We start from the raw sequence: 27,922 nt of genomic DNA, 5'->3' as shown, positions 1-27,922 counted from the left end.
TAAAAAACGGGTAAAAAATAACAAATCGCAAAAAGTCGTGATAATGGGACCATCGGGGGGGCATGCTCTATAAGATGCAACAGGATTCACTCCGATGGGTCAAGCCATCTCGGCGTACTCGGTGAACAGACAGAAAAAAAAAAAAAATATCCATGTCGAATTGAGTAACCTCCTCCTTTTCGAAGTCGGTTAGAAATACTAAAACTCGACGACCCTTTCTCATGTACTATCTCGCATCGAGAGAACCAGTTTGTCATCGCGATTATAAATAATTCGATATAATTTTCAATTCATTTCGCGCCATTAATAGGAAAATGCAACTTTGATTATCGATTCTTTTTACTATTTACCGTCAACTGAACAGCTGTCTTTTGTCTCGTGAAAATATGTAATCAAATAAATTTATTTTTGAAGGCAAGTTTCGGAAATATATTTTCTTAAAATTATGTTCGTGATATTTTACGTATAAAATAATGACGTGTTTGCATCGACCGTGACGGCAAACGGAACGATTCGAAGCGTTCGGCTCGTTTCTTCGCCGCTCGTACGATGCTCGTTTGGAGCAAATACTCGGGTGAAACCTCATCGTATCGGTAATAGAGATGGCGTGAACTGCTACTTTTGAATCACTCGTGATTCAATCACGTTCATTCTCAATCACGATGATTTTTCAGAGCGATTCGTGATTCTTCGTGATCGCCTCTGATTGGTAGAGAACATTCTTTTCACTTTTCACGAATTATGTTGTTTTTAGATTATATATGTATTATAATATGGTCTAAAAGCAATGTTAATATAATTTTAATACAATTTAAATTTGACTCATTTGAAGTTTCTTGAATTTCCGCTAAGGGGAGACTGCAAGACACTAACGATAAGAATTAACTCTTTGCACTCGAGGCTTTTTTTTCTGGTATCTACCAGCAACTCGAGATGATTCTTAGCATTCTATTGCCATGAATTCTAAGCTATCTAGTAGTATCTAGATTTGAGAATCAGGTCACCTTTACCGCATTGAGAATCATTTTATTGAGATTTCGAGTTCCAAAGAAATTAAACCTAAAGGAACATTATTGCTGATAGATTTGCTGCGTGAAACCTAATGGTAACTGAGAGTCACCTCTCGAGTGCAAAGGGTTAACATGAACCGCTTCTGAAACGCCATCTTCCGGATCACGATCGTGATCGAAGTTTAATCACGACTACGATCGTGATTGTGTGATCACCATGAAAAATCACTGTTAGTTACACTAAGCGTGTACCAATGTTAAAAAATAAATCAAATGAAATTCCAAAGACGGACTTTTTAACGGGATATTGTATCGTATTGTCACTTTTCGAATTTTTCTTTTTTTCGTCTGAAAGAGCGCAAAGAAGAAGTAAGATTACGCTGTGGTCAATTAATTCACATGATACGAGCACCGTATATCCTGTACGCGAGTAGCGTGAAACAGTTAGGATTGGCTGTCACGGTAGGTTTTCATGTACCAATGGTTGCTCCGATACGGAGAGTCGACGTATTGGTCGTTGAGTCCGGGAGGCGACGTCTAGCGTCGAATGAGAGATGAGTGTCGTGTTGAAAGCAGACGGCCGAGTGTCGAGACGCCATGCCAGGACTTGTACCGTCAGAGACGAGACGACGGCGTCGTCTCCGATTACACACGACTCCCCCAAAATTTTAAGCAAAGTCGAGAGAGACATATTATCCGCCGTATGATTAACTCAAAAGTGGAACGACGAAAATGTTCCATTAATAAGTTACACGCACAAATTAATTTGAATATTTCTCACACGTCGTTCCCATACAAAACCATCGCATATATAGGGTTATCCATATACAGGGATACTAGCCAGTTTTTCTCGTAAATGGTACATATGACAAAAAAAAAGTAAAAGAGAAGAAAGTGATACTATTCTTTATATGCAATGTAACCAGGTATATAAATCTTTCGTATTTGTACTATTTTCAGAGAAATGAAGGTGACCTTCAGTTTTTTAACCTTATAGTGTCGGAGGCCGATATATCGGGCTCGCTGCACTGGCGAGAAGTGCCAGAGCCGATATATCGGCCCGCGCCTTGTATTACTTTTCTATTCGCATTGCGGGAGAACTCTATCTCAAAATAAATTTATAATACGTTATAAATGGTCTAATTTTATTATGAGAGAATTAAAAAAAATAGTTTTTCGTTTTAACTAAAAAAAATGATTTAACTAAAAAATAATAACTAAAAATGAATATTTTTTTTTATTTATGTTATTATAATGAAGTATTATGCAAAATTATATCACAAATATACTTATGACACCATAATTTTGTTTCAGCAATGTTATATTACCTATAACAATTACGTATTTCGGAAGAGATAATCCGTCCAGCCCTTACTATGTACCTTCGAGTTATTTTTTTATTTTTGTTATGTAATATTATTTATCTTGTTACAAAATATATTGGAAATGTGGAGTATATACTTTGTAATAAATGGTCGATATAAAATTATGATGAAAAGATAACTTTTTGTATGTGCAAATACGTTTTGTAAGAGAGAAATCAATTTTTACTTTCTTCATGATCTTTTATACCTTTGTTATTTATATAATTTTCAATGAATTTAGAAAAACTGGTGTCATCGTTTTGTTCTCTATTTCGTCCTTAATATACTGCTTTTTGAATCATGTAAATATTGTTTCTTGTTTGGTTTTTATGAGCATTTTCCCAAACCCTAGTAAAACTGTGAAATTCGGCCGGTTATTCTTGCATAGGCACCTCTTTTTCGCCTGGCATTAAAAGGGTTAAATTGTAGACTGTTTAAATTAGCCACGTATTGTATGAATGTGAAGTTGAGCGAATGAGACGAGTGCGAACGAGAGAGAGGGAGAAAGTGTATATGTATAAATAAACGAAATGCCGAGCAACGGTACAAAAGGGAAAGAGAATAAGAATAAGACTATGAGAGAATACGAAAAAGGTAGAATAAGGCTAAGGATAAGAAATAAAGTCAATTTGTGAAGTACGTAATTTGGAAAGAGTTTTTCTGTACCCATCGCGATAAATTTATAATTACAACAAAATGTTATATGTTTTTTTATGTCACATGAAAGCGTGTATCAAAACGAATTCAACAATGTATCACATTATGATCTTGAGAACCATTAAAAGTCAAGAACTTAAGATTACTGTACCTGCTCGTATTACTGTACTTACCGGTATTTCTTATTGATATGTTTACTGTTTATATGTTAGTGTTTACTTCTATTACAAGATGTGCAGAATTACTTGAGAATTATTTCACAGATGTAGTTCACGATTTGAAGCAAAAGATAATAGACACATGTGCAAACTTAAGGTCACTTTCATTTCTCAGAAAATAGTACAAATACGAAAGGTTTATATACCTGGTTACATTGAATATAAAAAACAGTATCATTTTCTCCTCTTTCATTTTTTTGTCATATGCACCATTTACGAGAAAAATCGAACACAATATCTAGTAAAATTGTCAGATATTCGTGCTATGCTACAAACATATGGTTACATTAACCGAACATGCGACGCGATCACATTAGACCCATTATGATTTTCGCGCTATTAGTTACGACACGACGTTCTTTCGGCAATTCGCGATCGATTCGAAAGCAATTTAAAGCTAGGTATGCGTTTCCATCGGGATTGCTAGGCCGTTTATGCCAGCCTGTCGAACAGAAAAGTATCATCAGTACCCTTATTTTAATAACACGATTCCAGCGGAGTATCCGGTTTGTTGGGATTGTCATTACATGATGACCATTCGGTCATTTCGTGCAAAATAATTAGCGGTTCCAGGACTTGTCCCAGAAAAGAGAATTGGGACGTAACGATAATGGTAGGGTGCCCTCCCTGATAATACCAGCGAAGACATAGCGGCGAACAGATTCAACCGAGACACAAGGGAATTAGTCATAGATGAGCGACGTAACGTCGGCGTCGGCGTCGTCTCTAGCAAGCCCTAAAGGCATCCGATACGCTAACCTCCTGTAGCAGATTCGAGGCACCAGATAAGTAGAGGGCACCGAATACCGGCTTTTCGGAAATAAAATTACCAAATTGGGCCACGGATACTCTTACACCCTCTTTTGGCGGCTCATTCTTTAATGTTTGATCTAATGTGGACTGATTTATCGAAAGTAGTGCTATTATCTTATGCAGAATGGCAGCTCACGGCGCGGGTGCAGACACGAGCTACGACCGATTACGGACGATATTCTATTAACTGAATCGAACGGATATGCCTGGTTACCTGTACCGTATATTTACGTACGTCTACACATTTATCGCCTATCCAATTTTTCGGATAAGTACATACCTACATCATTTTGCATCTTGTAACCAAAATACCAAGTATGATGTAACAGTACAAAACAATAGTTTACATCTAAAAGTTTTCCCTAAAATTAGTTTTTGAAATATTAATTAGTTCGAAAGTTGGAGCTGTTTTTCAGCGTAACGCGTCTCTACGCCAATCTGTTAATTATAATTAATTTACAAAACACATACCTACATACATACATACATAGGATGGAACTATTTATAAATAGTTTTTAAAAAATTTAACTAAATAGTAACTATTTATAAATAATTCCTTCCTATGTATGTATGTATGTATGTAGGTATGTATTTTGTAAATTAATTATAATTAATACATTGGCGTAGGAACGCGTTAGTATGTGGCAGTCTCTTTGAATAATTATTCGGATAAATAATTGTAGACGCACGAGATCTTGTCTAGAAAATGTTATACGAATTAAAATACGATAGATACTTTAACACACGCGCAGCCAAATGTTTGTGAAATAGAAGTCTCTAGTATTTTTTCTTCGTTCACATTTTTATCCGGCAATTTCGAGAAAATCTGTACACGGATCTGGCTGCGAACATAAAAATGCAGGTCGTGTACTACGCCTGCGCGTCGGCTGGATGACCCGACATGGGTGTTTTATGGCTGACAGCTTTGTGTGTTCCGAGTAGGCATTATTTTTCCTTCTAAACTCCGTTATACCTGGAACAATGGAGAGATTAAAACATAAAATATGATCCCCGGGGTATAGTTTGGAGTAGGGGATCAGAGGATGGCGGTGCACAGTGCCTATAATAAATTTCGCGTACCTGGGGCTCTCCCTTTCGAATAACCCTTTTTTCGACAGGTGCGACATACTGGCACCCCAGGTTAATTCACTGACTTGACAGCATAGAATATAAGTTGATATCGATATCTATCGAATGTTACAGTTTCTCACACCGCCAAGAAATTCATCCGTGGTACTTGATTACGCATGGATCGGTATAATACGCTCCTATTATACATATGTATAAATAACACGCGCTTACGATAAACATAGGAAAATTCATTCTTTATCGATACACGATGTAATGATATTTGCTAAGAATATAGAAATTTAGAAATAGTTGTACGCTGTCAGTTGCTACACATTCGGTGACCGGAACTTTAATGGAATTATCGAAATATGTTGAACGAAACAAAGTGTTTCTTAACGATATTCGAGTATGTATAATCTCGTAAGCGATTAACAAATGCAATTAACACTTTGTGCTCGAGGCATTGTTTTATAGAATCAAATTCAGTTCATTTTTATAATACATTTCTGTAAAACCAAAAACTCTACTTCGAAAAGAAACATCTACGAACATTCGTGACTCAATGAATTTTTGTTTCAATTTATAATTAGCTGTATTCTGATATAAGTAAAATTGGAATTGTACGTTCAAAAAATCACTTTTAAATTACATGTGTCGCCCTAGAGGCGCCACTCGAGTGCAAAGGGTTAATCTTTAAACGCTTCTATATCGTGGAAAATATTTCATGAGTAGTAAGAAAAAAGATTGATGCTGATAGTAAAAGCTGATTTGAACTAATTTGTGAATTCAATCGAAAAGAAAAATACTAAACTGGTAAGTTGTAAAGATCGAGAAGATAATAAGGAAAGTTTCATTGTGGAAATATAGAGACCGTGTGGCAGAGGAGAATCGTTTAAGAATGGGAAAGCATCCTATTACGCGATTCGTTTTTCCATAAAAGCAAATGTCTTTTGGCCAGCGGCAAAGATAGTTGGCAATGGTGAGCGGTACGGGTCGCGGGCGCATCTCCGCGCCGGACCGAGATCGCTGTTGTATTTGTCGAATACGAAGTCACGTACCGAATACATTATCGGGTGGAATACGATCTATGCATGTGAAGGTTGAAAAGCAGCAGGCAGGCAGGCAGGCAGGCAGGCAGGCAGGCAGGCAGGCAGGCAGGCAGCCAGGCAGGCAGGCAGGCTGAGAGCAAGCTAGCAGCAGGAGGACAGACGGACAAACGGACGACGAACGAACGGACGGGTGGGTGACTATATTGATTGTGTAGCCGGCTGACAGCGACAGTGACATATGTCACCGAGGCTTCTCGTTATCGCTGATTTAAACATGAGGCAACGAGGCCCTTGCCGAGTTGTCTGCGCTGCACCAGCTTCGTATTTCTGTCTACGTCTCCATCCCTTCCTCTTGCGCCCTGTTATTATTATTGCCACACATATTTTTTCCTCGCCTCTTTTCCTGATCAATGTATCGACTGACACGCTGTCCGAAGCCTGACAGCATGACCTTTTTGATCATCGCGCCGGTGAAACGAGATATCAGAAATAATTATTAACCAGTCGCTCACAGCAATGGTATTGTTACTCGAATGCTCGTTACAGTTATTAACATCCACGTGCCGTCTAATAACGCAACGAGTACATAATAATTTTCGAACCACTTCGGACCGTTCGCGATCGTGCTCGCAATAAAAGATACTTTTTAAACAAAATTTGTCTCGCAAATTATACATACTAGGAGTATTACGGGAATAATATGAACGCAATGTAAAATCTCAATGGACGCTAGACGGTTCATCAAGCTTTTTAAGTGAGAAAATCGTCAATTTGAATATAAACGCGCAGCTGCCAGGTCACATTTCGTAGAAAAGTTGATACAAAATAGGTTGCATTCGAAGCCAACGATATGTACATAATCATGTAGCGCCCCCTTGCCATTCTGCGTTTCGAGTTTGCTATATAAGAAATAAGGGGTGAAACGAAGGGAAAGAAAGAAGACTGCTATGATTTATTGCTGGCCGCAAATTCTGTTTCTCCTCTGTGCACGCCAACTGCGTTTGCGTTCATCCATCTTTTTCCCTTTCACGACTCACCGGGCAACTTTTCCCCAGGTCCCCCTCTTCTCCTTCATTCACCCCCTTTGTTCCGCACCATCTCTCAAAGTGACTGACTGCCTCCTTTATTATCCGCTTGTCAGCATTTTTACACTTTTATCCAGCGTTCTAGTATCTATTGTCCCCAAAACGAATTCGTATGGTCACAATACATCATAAAAGATGACCATCCTGAAGTATTACCAAGGTATTGTCGAGTCTTGACGAAAATTACGATCATGGCCGAGAGTTCGTGCGGTTTAAGCTTTGATTCGAATTAGCGCATAGTTATAAATTAGCTACTTGTTTCGTAATCGTTTAACAACATTTCAGAAACGAATCTCGCAAAAATAAACAATTCTGCTTCGTTTAAATTAACGATAATGTATAATACATTTTTTTTCAACATTTATCACTAGAGTGCGGATCTATATGCAAAATATAATTTTTATAAACGTACGTAGGAGAATTTAACCTAAGTAAGAATTTATTTTACTTCGCAAATATTATAATATGAATTTTACTTTCGATATCTTTTTATATTATTGCATACTGTAGGTATTTTATACCTTCTCTGACGTTAAAATTTCCTGTAAATGCATAAGAATCCGCAGTCTATTTATTACATTATTATTATCTAATCTTTTTAGAAATTTGTATTCTGTAATGATTTTTTAACGTGGCTAGTGAGGTTTTTCTTCTTCCTCGGTTGTAATCTTGAATGTAATATATTTTTATGTCAATTGTAATCGATTCTAATAAATCCTTTGCTATCGTAATTTAATTTTCATATCATCTTTCTTTGTAAACTTGAACATGTACGATAGTTGATGATATCGTATATATAATGTATGTACATCCGACTAATTAGTCCGATGTACAATTGTAAGACCTCGTGCCGAGTAGTGTACCCGAAACAGTAGCAGAATGCACCTTGGCCTTCGTCGTCGCGCGTCGGAACTCGACTATTGTTTTTAAACTTCCGCGAATTAAAGAATGTACCGATATATGGAAAAGGAAAGACCTCGAAATATTGATATATATTATTAACGGGGAACGATATAATTTGACCGAAGTTAGTCCTCCTCGAGAAATGATAGAAACTTGAAATATGTTTTAAAAAGAACCCTCTAAAAGATCGAAACGTACACATTGATGTATTCTTTCTTAATCATTAAATGTGAAGTAAAGTTTTACATTTAGAAAGTAAATGTTATATTCGGAAAGAAAATATTTGAAAATTTTTATTTGGATTGAACGACTCTTCGTACAAGATTTCACCAACCTACGAAATGACATTGCAATTATTGTTTACAATATACCTGCATCGTTTGGCATTTTTACGACACTATTTGTAAAAACTTTTGAAGTGTCCGATCGTTATGGTTCCCAAATCCTGAATCCCGACTAAGGTCTTAACCAACGCCCTAATCCGGGCTGATGATTGCTCGAAACATTATTACCCTGTCACAACAAATTGTATATAATGCGACGTCCTAGGCTGTGTTCGTAAAAGGGAATACCTCTACTATGTTATTTATTGCATTACCTATTCTTGACCAATTTTACGGATAACGCGTTACCTACAAATCTCTTGCAAACGATGTCTTTATGTCTTGCTCGAATGATCTGATATTATTTTCGAGCTACAAGCATTTCCGAAAATGTTAATTGCTGTAGAATAATAAAAAGAATAAATTTGTATAAAACCGAATATTATGGATGGAAAATCTTATTTTCGTGTACCTAACACAGATTTATACTTGTAATATCGTATCTACATACTGAATGACAGTTTATTGTTACCCGAATAACTGGAAATCTGTTTGAACCTCTGTCGTGGCATTCAGCTTGACCATGCAGTTTAAAGTAAGCTAAACGTTTCGCTTCATATCGAAACATTCTACTAGATGAGAGAACGCAAGATTCGAAAGAAGAGATATATAGCGAATATACACAATAATTTCTGATCGGGAAATTGTTAGTTTCGGTGACTTAGTTTGTATAAAGCTGCTCTTAGAACCTAAAGGTTTCCTCCACTTTGTCTGTCGTTACCGTATATGCTAGTCGTGTTATATAGTAAATGTTGTTTATGCGGTACAGCCGTCGATAACACATCAAAGCTGAATCGTTACCCGCCTGGTAGCTGTCGTCTTGAAATCTCTGAAACGTTGACTGAAGAAGCGGCGGAGATGAAAGAGAACTATATTAGCCATAAACTCATCCGTCAGTGTCAAAACGTCAAAGACTTGCCATTGGGGTATTAACGGCGCCATAACTTTACAGAAACAGTGAACGGTTGGAGGGAGATAAAGAAAGGGAGAGCCAGAAAGAGAGAGACGTAGATGTTCCGTGGAAGTAGATCTCTGACAAGCCTTTACTTCTGGGAAATATTTCACGATAGAGAGAGATGTAATATTTACCGCGAATCCGACTCTTTGATAGAAGTTAAAAATTCATCGAGAATAGTATTATAGTAAAAAATAATTTTGTTTCTTGTTTCTTATACCATTACACATTACATAAATTCAATTATTTCGGCTCATGTGTCCATAAAATTAGACATTAAATTACATATATATCAAAATCACAAGAATATCAAATAATTTATGCTCGCAATTACATAATTCTAACATTTAGTTGAAAATTGAGATGGCGTTCAATAATATTTGAATAAAAAGTGTGTAATATACGTAGAATATTTTGTAAAGAAAATTGAATTTAACTGAAGGGTCGTAAAAGCAAAATATGTAATGTTATTCAAAGTAGGTACTTAGCTTTTTGCACCGTATATCATAACGTCTAGAAACTCCGAAACCATTATGAATTTAAATTTAAATGGCAATTGACAAGCCTCTATGCATTTCTTAGATATTATTCAGATACATTCTGATGCAATGTACGCATTTCCCAATCTAATTATTACTTACGACAGGTATGCGGTCTACGTACTCAACGTGTGCATATTGTCATAATTCGTTGTAATTACCCTGTAACATAACTATTTCATCGACCGCTTAATTGTACTTAAGTTGTACTAACAAGTGAAATAGCCGTAATCTCCTAACCGTACGGAATGTTTGAGCTTCGACCAGGCTGATATTCAAGTTTTTTGTTAATTACGCTTGGTGATTGCAATAGTTGCGATGCGTATTTTCTAACATATGGGCATATAGTATATACCGAACGTGTTAACATTTCCGGGGTTTTAAATAAATATGTTTCGCAACAATATTCGAAAGTAGTTTCTAACGATTAGGGATCGAAACTAAGCAATTAGCTTTCGTCGTAACGTTCGAATGACCTTATACTTAAAAATAGTAACAAAAATTGGAAATAATATCTATCTATTTTTCTCCTATCTATTCTAGTATCTATTTTCGTCGGAATTTAAAATGTGAGAACCGCTTTGTTACGAACCCCTGTTAATATTGACGAAAAGGTATTTATTTTACAAACGATGGAGATTGAAATAATACAAGTTCCAATAATGTAAGATTATTTGCGATATGCTGCTGTTCCATCGATATCAATTTACCGATAAACACATAGATATATTTATACCCAATGTACGTTTTTTTATGAGTCTTTTCCTCTCATTTAATTCGTACGCAAACAAATAAAGTTAACGCATTGTTATTCTACACATCGATGTACCTAAATGTATGTATGTATATAAAAACCCTTTCCAAAAGCAATTGACAAAAGTACCGTGCTGTCTTGGGATGAAACTATGTGGATCACGATCAACATCATCGGTATTTATTTGCACACATTGTATACTTAAACATAAACATACACATGCGTAATATTGTATTACAAATGGGTGATGAAAACCAGACAAGTACTTACAGGTATAAATTTGTGTTCTCTTCTCCAGTTATATCTTGACAATTTTTCAGATTTCGATATTGTAAAAGTTTCGGTATGATTTGACCATAAAACGATCGTTATTTTACATTTAAGTAAAGAGCAATAAAACAGTAAATCGTACAGCTGTTTTACACGTTGTTACTAAAAGTATAGAACGTGTACGTGTACGAACTTTAACATAAATTCAAATACGTTGAAAAAACGTAAGTAATAAGAAATATTGAAGTATAGTTTTAAATTTATTTCAGTTTCAATTCGGTATCGAATTTTGGTAGATAAATGATGAAAAAATGTGTAAATTAAGCAAGATAAGGTATAAAATGTTTTATGCAAATATTGAAAACTCATGTACTTAATAGGAAGGGGAAGTTCAAATATACATGTGTCAAAGGATATTATTGCAGTAGCAGATCCATATACATATGTATGTATGTACAATATTCGATGAATCCTGATGGAACGTAATTCTTAGGAGATTACGTGGACTATTTCAAGACACGTAAAGGTATTTTAAAAGAAGGAAGCGAAAAAGATCAGTCCCTCGAAACGTTTAGTATCGAGTGACTGGATGCGCGACAAAGTCGAGGTGCGGTCGGGGCGATAATTAAAACGCTTTTACAAAATTGTAGGCAAACAGCGCTTAAGTGGCTGTCATTTGTTATCCCGTAGGCTGTGGCAAGTCGGTAAGTCGCTGAGCGAGCAATCAATCACCCGACATTCCCTTCCCCACCGGGCCATTACATTTCTATTTTGAAAGCTGCTTATTAAGCGAGGCCAGTCGGAGAGACAGACAGGTTTCACGGTATAAAATATCGGGTTGCTGTGATGGCAGGGACGGTTCCGTGTCGAGGTAGCTATGGTAGGCAAACGGAAAGGGGTGTGGAGAGTAAGGGAACGAAAGAGGAGAGGAGACGAGAAGAGAGGAGAAGGGAGGGGTCGGGGTAGGAGAGGACGGCTGTAAAAGCGGTGAAATATCAAAGCCGGGATGGGAGCTGTCATCGTCGGGCCAACATCATGGGTGGCGTGTTGAATTAGAATGCCTTCCCACACCCCACACAGGGCCAAACCCCACCGCAATTCTCCCACCATAATCCTCCGACCAGAAATAGTGGGGATGACAGGAGAGGACAGGTTATACACCCCAGCTTGATGAAGAGGGAGGGGAAAAGAGCATGTCGTGTCGCTAGGCGGCGTTGCGGTCGCATTCCACTTCGCGCACCGAACAGCTCCGTCGAGAGCTCCCACTATTTTCCTGGATTTCACTCGGTCAACATCGTTTGCGTTTAATCGTTTCGTGCTACGGAAGGATCGATCGGCCGACGCGCATACCGAACCGAAACCGAGAACGTGTACTCGTTGAAACGTTTACGAATCAGTTTCTTTCTTTTTCGTGATTTGTGGGATATACCTGTGGTTTTGTGCAGTGATTGGCTTAATAAGTGTAAAACCAAATGGTTGTCCTCGAGGAAGGCGGTATGCTGACTACTGGACACAATCAGTATCTACAACCGGATTATCTTTCTCCGCTTCCAACTACGGTTAGTATATATCATCAAAAATAACATTTCCGATTGAGATTTTTTTATTTCGGTCTATGATATATTATCCGTATTCTTCGAACGCGTCTAAGAAATGGCAACATTTCATCGATTAGTCGTTTTATGTATATCGTAAGTGTGAAATTACCGATAGAATCGATCGAGAGATTGATCGAGACATTTTTTTCCGGTATTTTCGAACATCGAGCTGTTACTTATCGGACGGCAAGCGTTGTCCGACGGGTAACCGTATGTTGACCTGTTACCGTGTTTTCTTTCGAACTCACGGCAAAATCGCCCCATATTTTATAAGTTTTCATATTTTATTTTACAGTTGGATGCGAAGAAGAGTCCATTAGCTTTACTGGCACAAACATGCAGTCAAATCGGTGCTGATTCACCAACGAAGCCGCTGATATCTCCGCTGGATAAAAGTTCGAAGGGTATGAGTGCCGGAACAAATGCAAAGTCACCGCCAGCTGCAAAATTGGAACGGAACACCCGTAGCAGTCCGTCGGATGGGAAATCATTGGCCTTCAAACCGTACGAAACTAACGTTGTTTCGAAGAAGTCGGCCGACGAAAGCAGACCGACATCTAAAGCCAGTGTACACAGTGTTAGTGGGCAGGACAGTGTGAGTGCAAGTGATAGTAGTCATATGGAGAAAAAATCGTCGGGAAATCGCACGCCCGTCGGACGAAAGTCCGCGTCGCCCGCGAGTCAAGCGACGTCGACTAGCACTCCGTCGGCCGATCGAAAGACACCGGCGGATCGGGAAAAGACCGATGGATCGCCACGCAACAATAATAACGGGGCCAGTCCGATCATCAGGTCCGGAATGGAGATTCTTTCTGGCAATCATGGAAAAGATTCCAACTTGAGTGCCTACAAGCCTGGTCTCGCCGGATTTTCTAGCAATCCGCTTTGCTGTCCACCAGGACTTTCGGAGAATCCAGCGTTCAGACCACCATTTGCCGGTGCCTCCCCGTTTTCCCATCACCATGCCGCCGCAGCAGCCCTCTTGGGTTATCCATCGACAACCCCGACCAGCGGAAATCCATATTTGAGCTATGCTCGAGTCAAAACTCCGGCCGGCGGAGAAGCACTCGTCCCAGTTTGCAAGGATCCTTACTGTACCGGTTGCCAATACAGTATGCATAGCGCGCAGTTAATGATGGGTAGCGGAACTTGCCCTAGCGGATGCACGCAGTGCGATCATCAGAAGTATGGTTTAGCGATGGCGTTATCATCGTTAGGCCCTATGGCTCCCCCGTCGCTTTCGTACCCGTCCACGTTAACCGGCGGTAGACCGTACGTTTGTAATTGGATTGCTGGCGATTCCTACTGTGGCAAACGATTCACCACATCGGAAGAACTTCTTCAACATCTTCGTAGCCACACCAGCTTGACCGGTAGCGATCATGCATCGTCGGCCGCCCTTCTCAGCAATCCGCACCCCCATCCGTTGCTTTCACCGTCGGCAGCTCTTCATCGCGCAAGCGGCGGATCGTACCCAACGCCTTCTCTCAGTCCTTTGAGCGCTAGATATCATCCGTACGGAAAACCGCCGACGGGACCTCTTCCAGCATCGTTGGCAGCATCGCCTTACAGCGCTTTTAACGCGCTGGGACCTTACTATTCACCGTACGCGATTTACGGACAGCGAATCGGTGCCGCCGTACATCCTTAAACGCGTCTCCGATGTTGAAACGATCAGTGTACAGATCGTAATAGTGTAAAATAGAAAACCGTCGATACGAGACTTTGACAGACTGTTGTGTAAATAATTAAACGTGTATAATATAAATTTATTTAAACAAAAAAATATATATGCATATGTGTGTATAAATTTGAAACTATAAGTTCGTAAAGTTGAGATAAATATATCGACAAGTTTGTTTCATCGCGAGATCATTCTTTACAGAAATCCAATACTAACGTATCTCTTCAACATTTGATTATTATCTAGGGAGGAACATGTACACCGCAAGTGAATATCCGATTTGCGATTTTTCAAGCCGAAAGGAATATTTTCATGCAACCCAGTTAACGTTTAAGGTGTTTCTATAGCCGCAAAGAGATTCTGAGTCGACACCTATGGATAGTCGATGAACGGATTGTTAATCGTATATATTGAAAATTTCCTGTGCTCTGTGGCTTCCACGGTATATGATATATATGTATTTTTTAATTGTGTTTAAAGTGATATGCGTTTAGTCTCTGAAAAACAATATTGCGTGCTCGAGAAAATTATAGACGCGTGTGCGCGACACCCGTAATCCCCTCTCTTCTGTAGCTATACGTTCGATTGTTCGATAGCGCGTACCGACGGTCGTGCATGTTCTATGTCCATGATATAACTGTGATATTATGCTATTTTTTCGAAGAAATAATAAACGATAATGTCAACAATGGTGTGTCTAAACTATCTCTACGGCAAAATATAACATCTAACTTATACGCATCGTTCATCTAATAGAAAGAAAGAATCTATCTAAAGATCTATGTATTTAAATCGGACAGGAAATGTGAAGATTATTTCGCGGACTTGAAAATATCATTATCGCAAAGAGAATCTTTAACAGTCTTTTGAATTCGTTGAGAAATCCATCGGTTTTCTACCATGGCAACTATTCCGATCGAAAAAAATCAATGTACGATACATATTATTTGCACTGTAAATATCTCTTGTAAATATCGTTGAATTTCCATACCGCTTTAATAAAAACAATGTTTGTGGAATCATTAAACTTGTCTCTTTTCTAATACATTTCTCGTTACTTCACTAAGATCGAATTAATTTCACCACTTTTTCGATCGTTCGATTAACTACTTTTATGTATTTCAATTGATTGGTGTGTAATTAAAACGATTCGTTCTGGCAGCGATTAATAACGTTTTATATAATATATCTTGTCTGTCGTTTGCACGGTTTGTGTTTGTATAGATAACGTAATTGACTTTGCTTATGCTCCATTTGTTTTCCAATAATGTTGTCAAGATATTTTTTTCAAACAGACCATTCATTTTCATTCCTGACAAATACTACCAACGCATCATTTCTACTTGTTTAAAAAAAAAAAAGAACATATTCATCATATCGAAGATTGTGTATAATTTATATAGAGAGAGATAGATAGATACTATATATTGGTACAAAATAAAAGATGGATAAGAATAATCGATAGAGGAAAACGCGAGCCGACGTCGGCGGACGAGTAGTGCAACAGTGCTAGTGACGGAGCCACCACCAGATGAGTATGTATAGTTTGAATTCGCACCACCAGAGTGCTCTATGTTGGTGTGCGCGCACGAACGGTGAGTCTCAATCCCCGGGGCACCCAGGAGAGTAAATTTATTTCTTTCATTACGGACGGAGCAGGTCGCGAGTTCTCGGATATCAACGCTGCAAGGCGGGGCGCATAAATCTGCAGTCTAGCATTGGAAGGTGGAAAAGGGGCAGAGAGGAGCGGGCCGAAGAAGAGGATGAAAGGAAAACGCAAAGGAGCGACGAGAACGGTCACGAAGGAGAGACAGAGTGGGTGGTTGAAGCTTTTTAGACCCCTGCAGAGGGGGTACGTCGTTTCCATCGCCAGGGTGCCACGACAGGGTGGCAGGCTCAGCTGGCTCAGCAAAGTGAAATATTCGGCGATTTTAACCGTCGAAATGAATGGTCTCGTATTTTGCATTCCCGCCTCGTCCCACGGATTGGAATTCATGTTATTTCTGTACCATTATGTGCATCACTGAATCTCAATTAGCGACCCGTCTGTTCTAACTAGAGTACTTACGCGTAGATGCATCTAACACTGTGTTAGTTATGCTTCCGTGATTGAATCGAGGAACAAATATGTACGGGACACTTTCCAGGGAATCTTTTGTTTATGCATACACGATGTTCCTGCGAACATATGCGATACGATCACTCGCTACAGTATAGGCCCGCGTCAACAATTTGAATTTCATTGTTGAATCATGATTTAACTAAATTTAATTTAGCAAAATCAGGAATAAATATAAAAGGGAAATAAGATACATATATTAATCTGATCGATAATCGAGCGAGTAATTATGCATACAGTATAGGAAATGTGGTTGATACAATAAACGCACAGTTTTCGTTACTTTCATATTATTTAATTAATAAAATTTGATAAAATCGGACAAAAATTTACGTTGCTGTAATTACTATCTTTTGCCGAAAATCAATTACTGGTTACTGTAAAAAAGATTTCAGTGATGAAAAAGTCGTAAAGATAACTTCCAAACTTGTAGGTTATACATATATTCGTTAATCTCAAACCTTACCCATCCGAAATATTTATTATCTCCGGGTGTTTCTTTGTTTTTTTGTGGATACAAGTGTAAATTATTTCGATTTACTTTAACCGGCGTTAACTATCTTATTTCGAGAACGAACAGAATATTTATGTCCCGTGCGTGACGTTAGTCAAGCTTTGGACGTGATTTTATAGACTTTCCACATAAAATATTTCGAACACCTGTTCATTATACCGCTTTTATATCCCCAATCTTCTGGTCGGAACTATTATTTTGACATTAACGCGATGCCGTGATGTGTCTGTGATAATGATAAAAAGAAAAATATAAATCTATTAGATAGTTACCGTATAAGAATGGTCGATCGTTCATCGCTCGAATGTCACATTCTCGGTAATAATAAATATGTAGATTGCTCTGTCAGTTAAATAGATGTATAGCTTGATGACTTGCCTATCGGACATCGTACCTTGTTACTCGAAACTATCTGCATAGATCGTTTATTACATATTTCGAATACGATGAAATAATTAGTTCACAAGTGACATTGAAAAAAAGAAATTAATATCTATAATAGTATAATAAAGATGCGTTAAGCATAATGTTCCCTTAAATTTTCGGAGGCTCTAGATACTTGTTTGTTTCATCTCTGTTATGATCCGGCTGATGATTATCCATCATTTCTTTGTTTGTACACACTAGACACTGCTCGTCAGTAGTATCGAGATTAATTCCTCTTTCTCTTTTTAGCATTCATGCAATCGTTATAAACAATTTTGTTAGATACGCACAGTGAAAAATTAAAATATCCGTAAAAGTAATATGGCGATACGTAATGTTTTATTTCCGGTTAGAAGAACGTAATCATTTTCCACTTTTCTCGTGACAACAAATCGACAAGTTGCGCCGGAAATGACAACTTTCTCCAAGTACAAATCTACAAACCTATTCTATTTCGCCTCGCAAAAATTGAATTGTACTTTGTGTTACCAGGTATTATTATTATTATTATTATTATTGTACGAGCTATACATGCCACGATCAATATTCGTTTCTTTTACCGTGACTTTTTCTTATCTTGTTTGGCCACGATTCAAGCTTTTCTTGTCCTCGAATCATTATCAATTGTCGTTATTATTTATTATATTTCATCGCTCCAACCGTAAACGTGAATAGTTACTTGAATCAAATTTTAAGATCGAAAACTTATGGTAGGAGGAAAAATTACGATTATTTTTATATACGGCGTGTCATATGAATATTGCTGAAGGAATAGATAATTTTTTTGTAGATCTTGTTGATTTTTTAATAGTTTCATCATTGGTGTTTTGATTTCATTGTTTCTCGTTTTCCGAGCCAGATACGAACAGGCGAGAAAAATAAAAAACAAAGAAAAAATGATGCGATTTTCGAGTAACCGACAGGAAATTATGGCGTATCGCAAAATTACTTTATCCATTTCATATATTTTATATATTTTTGTTCCTTTGTAGCGACGAGTCTCCAAATATATTTTTACATATATATTTCAACAGTTTTTAAATACGTTTAATTTTTGTTATAAGGAATAAGAATAGTATTTACCAGTGGTCTTAACATTTTAGTTCTATTTGAGAGCCCTTTTTAAGAAGTACGTATACCCAAGCCGATAAGTATGCCTCGATGGAATTAAGAATAAATAGACAATAAAAAGACATTATGTAAATATTTATATAGGATACTTTACGAGATTAAATTGTTCGTCGACGTAGATTTTAAGCGATACCTACGGTATTTCTGTCGAGAATTGTGTTCGAAACGTTCAATGATTTCTATAATGTTCGTATTAGAGAAGTTTCGGCATAATTTTGATGGAAGAAACTCGTTTCGTCCTCGAGTGAATCGTTTTGTTGTAGAGAACACGTTCGCGAACGATGTCTACCAACCATCCTGGCCAGTCTTACGAGTCAGGGCAGACAATTTAGCACGTCAATAACAGGCCGCGGATAAAAGCAGCCCATACATCGTGGCTGACGTATCGTTTGTAATAAAACACAAAGGGGGTCTAGCCGCCAGCGGCATCTGTGTACCGCGCTGTGCAGCCGTTCGTTCATTCTTGCTGTTATTAACAGGCCGTACATCGTGGATGTTTTCTACCTACCATCTCCCGTCGAGTCATACATCACCGTTGAATGCGCGACAGCAAAGAGCAACTATAATTCATCTATAAGCTACAGCCGATCCCCCTTGGCAGAAATTGTGAGAGACGAAATCGATAGAGCAAACCTTGTTGTAGGTTATACGATGTTCGCTCTTCTGACACATAAAATTTAACTTTTCCAAGGAGCAATCAAGAGTGAGAAGTATTCGATGACCCCCTGAATTTCTTTTATTGACCAAGAAATTCTTCGGGATACGTGGATGCTCGCGTATTTCCTTGGGCAGCTTTAACATTCGGATTACCCAAAACAGTGTACGATGTCGATAATAATTGAATATTAAATTACTCCATACGTTCACTCCAAATTTCTTAACAAAGCTTAAACTAATATCCAGAACATATCTTTTAATATTGGAATTAATATAATATTTTCCTTGCACGTTGGTTTAGTTTCTAATCGAACAGAAACTTTACAAACGAACAGAAAATATTATAGATAACCGGAACAGTTTTAAGTTTTATGATAAAAGATAATCCATTTCCTGTTTCAAAGGTTGATGTTATTTTTTCGCGAAAGTCAAGATTACATCGATAACTTCCGCATTGATTACAGAACGATCCAACGTTGATACCGATTTATGTTATGAAATTTCTCTCGCTCTTAAACCTCTCGAAAAGAGTACTCGCACTGTTCGTCGTTTTGACACAGTTCAAGTATGCTGTGCAATTTTTCTGAAAACTCTAAACATCCTGTCGATTTCCGTTGATTTCGCTTCCACATTGGTTGATTGGTGCGGTGGCGGTGTATCCCGCAGCGTCATCTCGTCGGCGATGGTGCAAGTAAGAATCATCCTCGAGGTGGTGATACATTATGCCTCCTTGTTACTTCCATTTACGCTCAGCACGAGGGCAAGCCACTGTTTGCGTACGAGCATGAACGTATTTAATTTCGATAAGTACGACTTGCCCGCGTCTGGCTTTTTTCGAACGATTCGATTTGTCGAAATAGTCGCCGGTATTTCCTTATACTATAAATGACACGGTTAATTCGACAATTTTTCGCGGGTGAAACAATATGCTACAATATTATGTGTGCTTCTTATATCCCTGAAATTAGAGAGAGGAGGAGCAAATCGATTTATCGATATCGATTAATTGCAAATTCCGATTGAGTAATTTTAAAAAGAAACTCAAAATACATAGGTTAAATTACGGAGAATGTTCTGGTACTGAAAATAATCAGGTTTTTTCATGATTTACTGTGCGGTAAGTAAATTTGACCAAATTTCTAGGTAAATTTACGTACGTAAATGTAAATTAGTATCAAAGATAATACATGTATCGAAAATTAATAGCTATTGCAGACCAACGCTTGATCTCATGAACAATCGAAAAGTAGAAACGAATATTTAGCTATAAATAATTCATAAATACCCATTCATCTCTGAAAAAGCGATGCAAGCGTATAGATAGTAACGTTCTTTGGGACGATGAAAATTTAACCTATAAGCCCAGTACAGATAGAATTTGAATTAAAATTAACCAAAGTACGTAGCGTATTTCTACTTTTGGTCCGTCCTTGTTAGAATGGCAGCCATTTCGATGCAAAGGCTAGACAGCTACTATGTTACTTCCATCGATCAGTTAGAGTCAAATAGACGACGCCTGTCTCCGTGACGAAGAGATATTGCCACGGAAAGTATCACAAAATCATTCCCTGCTTGTAATTGAAAACGTATTTAGCTTTATTTTATATGCGTTCAACGTTCAAATAAACGTTTAGGAAAGTTATTTAATAAAGAGACAAGTAGATAATGAATTTTGCCAATTAGCGAGAAACAAATCTGTCGAATTAACCGAGAAAATATTTTACATTGCATATACCGATCGCATATCTTGAAAATTGTGGTGTTTTTGACAAATGCGAACGTAAAACGAGAAAAGTAATATAGCTACAAAGAGAAATAAAGTCACTTTCGTCAAATTTACGCAACTTCGAACAACCATTGAGTGACAAAGAGCTGTTCGAGGTCCAATCGAATGTATTTACATAGCGGTAAATTTACGAAAATCAAGCGCGTCGGTGACATCAGACGCTAGTTTGGTCGTTTCATCGATCACACCGGCGTTGAAATGATGGCGTTAACGATGCCCAGCCGAGTAACGTTTCCTCGGAGTGGTTGGTTAACTGAAAGAGAGAGTTCTAGTCTTTCCGTAATTGTCACGAAGCATATAGCAAAAGTAGACATCGTGCAGAGAGAGGTCGCGAAAACGAACGAGACTGAAACCAAAAGGAACTAGACAAGGGGGACGACGGGAGAGGTACAGGTGAGAAAAGTGGGAGGAATCGTAGGGGAGGGTTGAAGTGTGTGCCCGGCGGAAGGGCAGGGGGAGTTGGAGAGTGAGAGGGAGAGAGAGCGGCGAACCGGATGATGAATTAGCCGAGGTGACCTTTCGCGCGAAATCTCTCCTGCTAGCTCTCGCGGTAGGCAGCTCCCGGGATGTCGGCCCCGAGATGATGGATCGCTCCGCGTCACGGAGCCATTCATCACCTCCATCTATCAGCCACCCCTTCACCTTGCTTTAGAAAGCGAGCATTCGACGGCTATCTACTCGCTTCGGATAGTGATTAATGTTGATCGGAGCGCTGCTATTCGACCTCACTTCCATCTCTATCCCGGTCTTTCTCTTTCTCACCTTCGATCTCTTCCCTTTCTCCTTTCTCAACGCTTGCTATCCTCTTCGCCCCTCTCGAATGCCGCGCGTCTACACGTTTCTAGACGTTGACTTCGTATCGACTATGCGCGTTCATCTTCTCCATCGTCGGACAGCTCGTTGGGAGTTGGGAACGACGTAAAAGATGACCTCCGCGCTGATTCGGCTAAAATACCAATCTCCCGTGTTTGCCTTTTATTTCTTACAGAAACCGAGTAATCTAATCCGCCGATTACGATGTATATCTTAAAACTGTTTTCAGATATTCGACACTTGTCGATATTTAATCTTAGAGTCCCACTTTTATCTCTGTCGATACTATTTACTCGTTTATACATTAACATTTCACACAACACATTTATTACCAGTCGAAGACAAGAGTAGCACATCGATGGATTATATCGGATGCGTATCCCGTCACCTATACTGCTTTTCGTACGCCATCGAGAACATTCGAACATGGCTACTTCCGCGTCTATGTTTCGCGGCAGAAGCACGCGGCACCGTCGATACCCGACCACTGAGAATTTCATATGGAAGACATCAGGGAATCTCTGCGAAACTTTACATACGCGAATAACTAATTGTGGGGGCAGAGCTGATGTCAAGAATTTACATAATACGACAGCGGCATAGCGATCAGCTGAATGGACGCAGTGGCTAGGGAAGAGGCACCAACGTTCCGCTGGAATGGTTGATAATGTTGCACAAGTCGTATATCGTAGCCTTCTTAATGGCATAGCATTAAACTTTTTTTTGCGGCTTCTTCTACGATCAACTTAAGTTCTGCGCGCCTCCTCTTCCGTGCGCGAGCACGCGCTCGATGTATAGTCGCGAATATAATTAATAATGACAATTAATGAACATTTGCGAATTTTCGTTTTACTTTCCAATCTGCAGCGGCGTCGATTCACTCTTTTACGATGTCATTGTTTCGATGAAATATATCCTTTTCAGCATTTGACAGGAGTTTGTTACGTCTGGCAGAGTTCGCGTGCCATTCACGAATGCCCGAATTTTCTTGTTTTAGTAAACAAAATAATTATTGCCTATTCCGAGTTTCGGAATTATCTCGTTTAATACGACTAAATCGGGATCGTTGCGCACAGCGTCGGCGTCGAGACGCACGAATCGAGTAGCGAGTAGAAGACTTGTTTTTAGAAATGGTCGAATTCGAAAGTGTCGCTTGAAGAGAGGACAATAAATAGTCGGAACGAGAGTGAATTGCAATGATTGCAAACAAGCTCGGCATTTGTAATATTTTTGAAAAATAGTCGAAATTGAAAAAGTTACAAGGAAAACAAATAGAGGAAAAATTGCCGCAGCCTGTGTATAAAAAAAGGGGGGGAGGTCCTCGGGAGGTTAGACGGAGCGAGCGTAATCCTCTGTCCCTTCAGTCCCGTCTAGTTTTTGGAGACTCTCGCCAACTCCTGACCAAAGGTTAGGGTATTTACCTGTACAGGGTGTCCCAAAAATGTTGCAACACCTTGAAAGGGGTTATTCGGGAGGTGATTTGAAACAACTTTTTCCTTAGCGAAAATGTTGTCCGAGGCTTCGTTAAGGAGATATTAACGCGTAGCCTACGCCTACCGTGGACGGTCCACCGGCATAGTCGTGCTCTGATTGGTCGCGGTTTTCTGTTAATATCTCCTTAACGAAGCCTTGGACAACATTTTCGCTACGGAAAAAGTTGTTTCAAATCGCCTCCCGAACAACCCCTTTCAAGGTGTTACAACATTTTTGGGACACCCTGTATATACAGAGTGTTAAAAAAAAAAAGCATTCAATATTTATATGGTGTGTAGGGCACACTGTACTGAGTAAGAAAGTTTTAGTAGACATAGGTCCAAAGGTCAACCGTTCCTGAGATATACACATTTTTTTTGCTAGTATACACAGGGGCAAGAAGGGATTCTCCGTTCTTCCGTCTCCACCCGATCCCCACCCTATTGCTCTCTATTTAGTCTTTTGTTTTACGCGTTGACACCGCTCGCTTCGCATCATCCTACTTCGCCTCGACATCGACACGTGTACTTCTCGTCTTTGTTATTTAGGTACGATCGACGTAATTACGATGAAGGATGCGTATGCGTAAAAGTGTGATTATCCTATATTAGAAAATTCATTCGTAAATATCTTTCTTAGGAAAAATGAAAGAAACGCGATCACTTAGCAAATTTGAAACGTATAACGTTTCACTTTTCGTTTATAAACATACAACAGAGACAATTAAATATTATCGAACGAAGAAGTGGAAATTGAAATGTGTATCGAGAACGGTACTTAATCGTAAATTCAGCGTACCTTTGAACGTATAACCTGTTTATCATTTCTTTATTTGCAATTTTGTTATAACACATAATCTCGTAGACACGAGATGTGTAATCGTGAAAGTTAAAAGTTAAGTGCCCGTAATAAATGGAAATGTCCTTCGATGCAAATTTAGGTACAAATTCGTAACGACATGCATTTTATGTGCTGGTGTACTCGACAAAGTTCGTTAAAATCGTAATTGACACGATTAACTTACACTTGGTAATGAGAAGAATTATTACCGTTTACGTGTGCCATTACAACGGAAACTTAACGTTCACTTTCAGGTTGGTTAAGGCGATAATTATATTCGGTCGCGTATCCAGGCATAGCCGCGTACTGCAGACTTAATTATAGATACAGACGCATCGTTAAATTCGTTTCTCTGAATGTTACTTGGAATGCTGTTCTCGCGAAATGTATTATTTCTTTTTCTTTTTTTCTGTAAACGAATCTGTCTCTCGATATTAAATTAATTTTACAGCCAATCCCCGATGCTTCGTTTAAAAAAGAAACTTCGCTTTACGACGTTGCGTCAGGAAACGTAGTTTGAAATGTGTTTGCCCGAGCCATGTCTGCAGCCATCTACCAGCAAGCTACGCTTGTAATTACGTTAAATTATTGGATCGAGCATGAAGGAGCGAGTTATCTCTCAATCTAGTCGACTACAAAGGGGCCGACAGAGTAATTGTGATTGGTGTAACGGAGCCAACTAACTGACAAGAGACTTCACTCACGTTTCATTACCTATATACATATACATATGTAATCATACTTTCGTTTGCGTGCGAGTGGGTCTCATACTTATATAGTACATACGTACATGTATAAAACATGTACCCCTGGAATCGGTTACTTACTTTTTCTTCGTCACTCCCGCCGCGCGGCGAAGTAGCCATCGTTTCTTAACAACGTCAATTAACGATTTAGTCGAGGTTAATTCGTCTCTGTTCGCAATAATTATATTCGTAGGAATTTTATTCGAACGGTTCGAACGTCGTTTTATGACGTTCTTTTAACGAGCAAAAAACCAAATAAAATAGTTGGATAACACACTTAGCTTGCTGCCGAATCGAATAAAATGAAGTACCATGTTAATTATTCGTATGCGGGCGCGGAACATCGACAAATTTTAATTCGCACCGATAAAACTCGTTTTCGAAAGGCGACGAAATCATCTTGGTAGTATTTCATCGCTGAAAGAATCCAACTCTCTGTATGCGTCGCTAAACGTTTAAATAAATCGATGGTCTTTCGCGAGGCAACAGCTGTATTAAGGTAAAGATTTATTCGCATTATCAAGCAAATGAACACAATTTTAAAGCATTTCGAAGAAACGTAATACGTAACGAGTTGATAGCATCGCAACGATATCGAACAATTGGATTACTTTTCGACAGTTCATTGATGCTCGGAGGTTCGCGTCTTTGTTTCGTTTAAAGAACGGTAACGTAATTTCCGACTAAAATGTTAGCGACAAAAGCCGTATAACGAGGCACTTGAGAGGAGGCAGGAAGTCCCCGGCGCCAGGTTGGATGGGACATTGATGAGGAAACTTCGGTTCGTTATAGCCCAGGTTGGTGATAAGGAGCCAAGGAGTTCCTAAGTAAGAGGAGGTATAGCGGTGCTTGTCGAGGGGTTAAACCCGAACTATCTTTTACCCCACGTTATCCTACAAGGCCGCATATATATGTATATATCTGGTCATACTAAGGGTAGATATACCTTCGGATGGAAGGCGGCTCTGCGCTCCTTATCGTGTCGTTTTATAATCTAAATACAAGGAATCGAGAGAAATCGGCTAGAAACTCGTGTTAACGAACCGTAATGTCTTCGGGATGCGCACGGGTTTCTTGGACAACACCGTGCACATCTCCCGCAAATAGAAATTTGAATCTAGATCGACGGAATTATTCAATTCGAAACCGGCCTCGGAATCTTCGTCATCGCTCGAGTCCAATCGGTATCTGTCGACTTTCTCCCCGCACGAGACCCAACTGAGATCTCGAATCTCAAATCGAGATTGTTCGTTGTGTTCTATTAATTTCAATATTATTAAAAGACGGGAGGTCCAGATATTCACTTATAAAATATAGGGTGTAATGTATTTCCTTTATTCTTTATATTTTTCATTCTTTTTACTTTTATTTGCTTACAAAACTTTCAATAATTAAGCTGATTCGTTAATTCTTTCTATGAAAATATTATGCAATTAGGTAAAATTACAAATTTAATTGTATCATAGCACCTTAGAGGTTATTATATTCTACGTGAGTAATTTTGTGTATTTACGTAATTTATTTCACAAATAAAATATGTTTGTTTATTTTTAATCATTCTTTTCACTGATATAGCGGCACGAAGTTCGTGATTTTTCTTCCATAATTCACACGACAGAAAAAAATCGAAAGAAAGTATTATAAAACGAATTTTACAATATTGTAATTCAATTAATACTCTTTCAAAAGATAGAATTTGTTATCGTCTGTCTTTTCAAACCATCAAAACGAAATTAATTGTTAGAATAAGTTTTATAAGCAAATGAAAGTAAGAAGAATGAAAATTATAAAGAATAAAGGAAATACATTACACCCTATATTTTTAACCGACTTCGAAAATGAGGAGGTTATATAGGGTATATATTTTTTTTAAAGTATGTTCACCGATTACGCCGAGATGAGTTGACCAATCGGAGTCAAACCTGTTGCATCTTGTAGAGCATGTCTCCCCGGTGGTCCTGTTATCAAGACATTTTGCGATTGTGTCATTTTTTACCTTTTTTTTTTTGTTAAAAACCTTCTTACTTCGAGGCGGATGGACAAATTGGATAGAGCATCACGAATGGACGAAACATGCACCCTTAAATTATTACTATCATTATATCTACTTTAGACACCATATACATTAACATTATTCAATATCGCGACCTCCACCAAATACCATCCCAAACCTACTCAGACAGTATTTTCTTAGAGAGAGTATATACATTAGGAGTAACCAATATTTCCACGCCCAGCCCCCGTAAAAAAGAATGTCCTAAACCTACTCAGACAGTATTTTCATGTAGGTATGTAGTATATAAATTAACTGCATGCAATATTGACCCTCCACCGTTATGCTATAACAAATACATCAAACCCTCTTTGACAGTATTTCCACGTAGACAGTACACATGTATACATTATATATTAACATATATTACATGTACAACATATGTAACATATATTACATATTACATATTACATGTATATATTAACAGCATTCAATATTACCGCCTTCGAAAACTAACTCATGCAGAAATTAAAAATTTTTCATTTTGCGCCAACTACGAAAAGGTTATTTAACATAATTTAATGCAAAGGAAATAGAAATTATTTTATATTGTTAAGCAATTATATCTAGAACTGGTGAGTATTCATATCAATTAACTAGAAATTATTTCATACTTTTTATTGCAGTTTTAATATTTTTCGAAGTAGGTTATATTTTTTTCCCAACAATTATTTTATATAATTGAATATCTGAATCTCCCGTCTTTTAATAATATTGAAATTAATAAACAGAACGAACAATCTCGATTTGGGATTCGAGATCTCGGTTTTGCGTTCGAGATCTCGCTTTCAATTTGAGATCTCGTCTCGAAATTCCGGGATGAGACGAGATCATCTCGTCTCGGTTTTTTCGAGATCTCGCCCACCTCTATGATGTTGATGCTATTCACGTTTTGTAATCGATTTATTGAAATTTATAGTGTATTAAAAACCTAAGGAGCCAATGTATATGCATGAAAGTGTGAATTAATAATTCAACAAATAGCAACAAATTATTAAAGCAATAAGAACA

At 38.2% G+C, this 27,922-nt stretch overlaps 1 protein-coding gene across 1 annotated transcript; it reads left to right on the top strand.

Moving 5' to 3' along the window:
• Positions 1-12,310: 12,310 nt before the first annotated feature.
• On the top strand, positions 12,311-15,380 carry LOC128880692 (zinc finger protein Noc). Its single transcript, XM_054131025.1, has 2 exons — positions 12,311-12,630; positions 12,965-15,380. The coding sequence occupies exons 1-2, from the start codon at positions 12,544-12,546 to the stop codon at positions 14,318-14,320; spliced, it is 1,443 nt and encodes a 480-aa protein (XP_053987000.1). The 5' UTR covers positions 12,311-12,543; the 3' UTR covers positions 14,321-15,380.
• Positions 15,381-27,922: the final 12,542 nt, after the last annotated feature.

This window comes from Hylaeus volcanicus, chromosome 8, assembly GCF_026283585.1.
Source record: "Hylaeus volcanicus isolate JK05 chromosome 8, UHH_iyHylVolc1.0_haploid, whole genome shotgun sequence".
Classification (NCBI taxonomy): Eukaryota; Metazoa; Arthropoda; class Insecta; order Hymenoptera; family Colletidae; genus Hylaeus; species Hylaeus volcanicus.
The sequence above is the reverse complement of the archived record's forward strand: the minus strand, read 5'-3'. Positions and strand labels throughout refer to the sequence as shown.

What these genes read in the sequence shown, in the direction of transcription:
- LOC128880692 (XM_054131025.1), top strand. Translation starts at nt 12,544, where the DNA reads ATGGTTGTCCTCGAGGAAGGCGGTATGCTGACTACTGGACACAATCAG. An exon ending in TTTCTCCGCTTCCAACTACG is followed by an intron (nt 12,631 to 12,964) that starts GTTAGTATATAT and finishes TTTATTTTACAG; the next exon opens with TTGGATGCGAAGAAGAGTCC.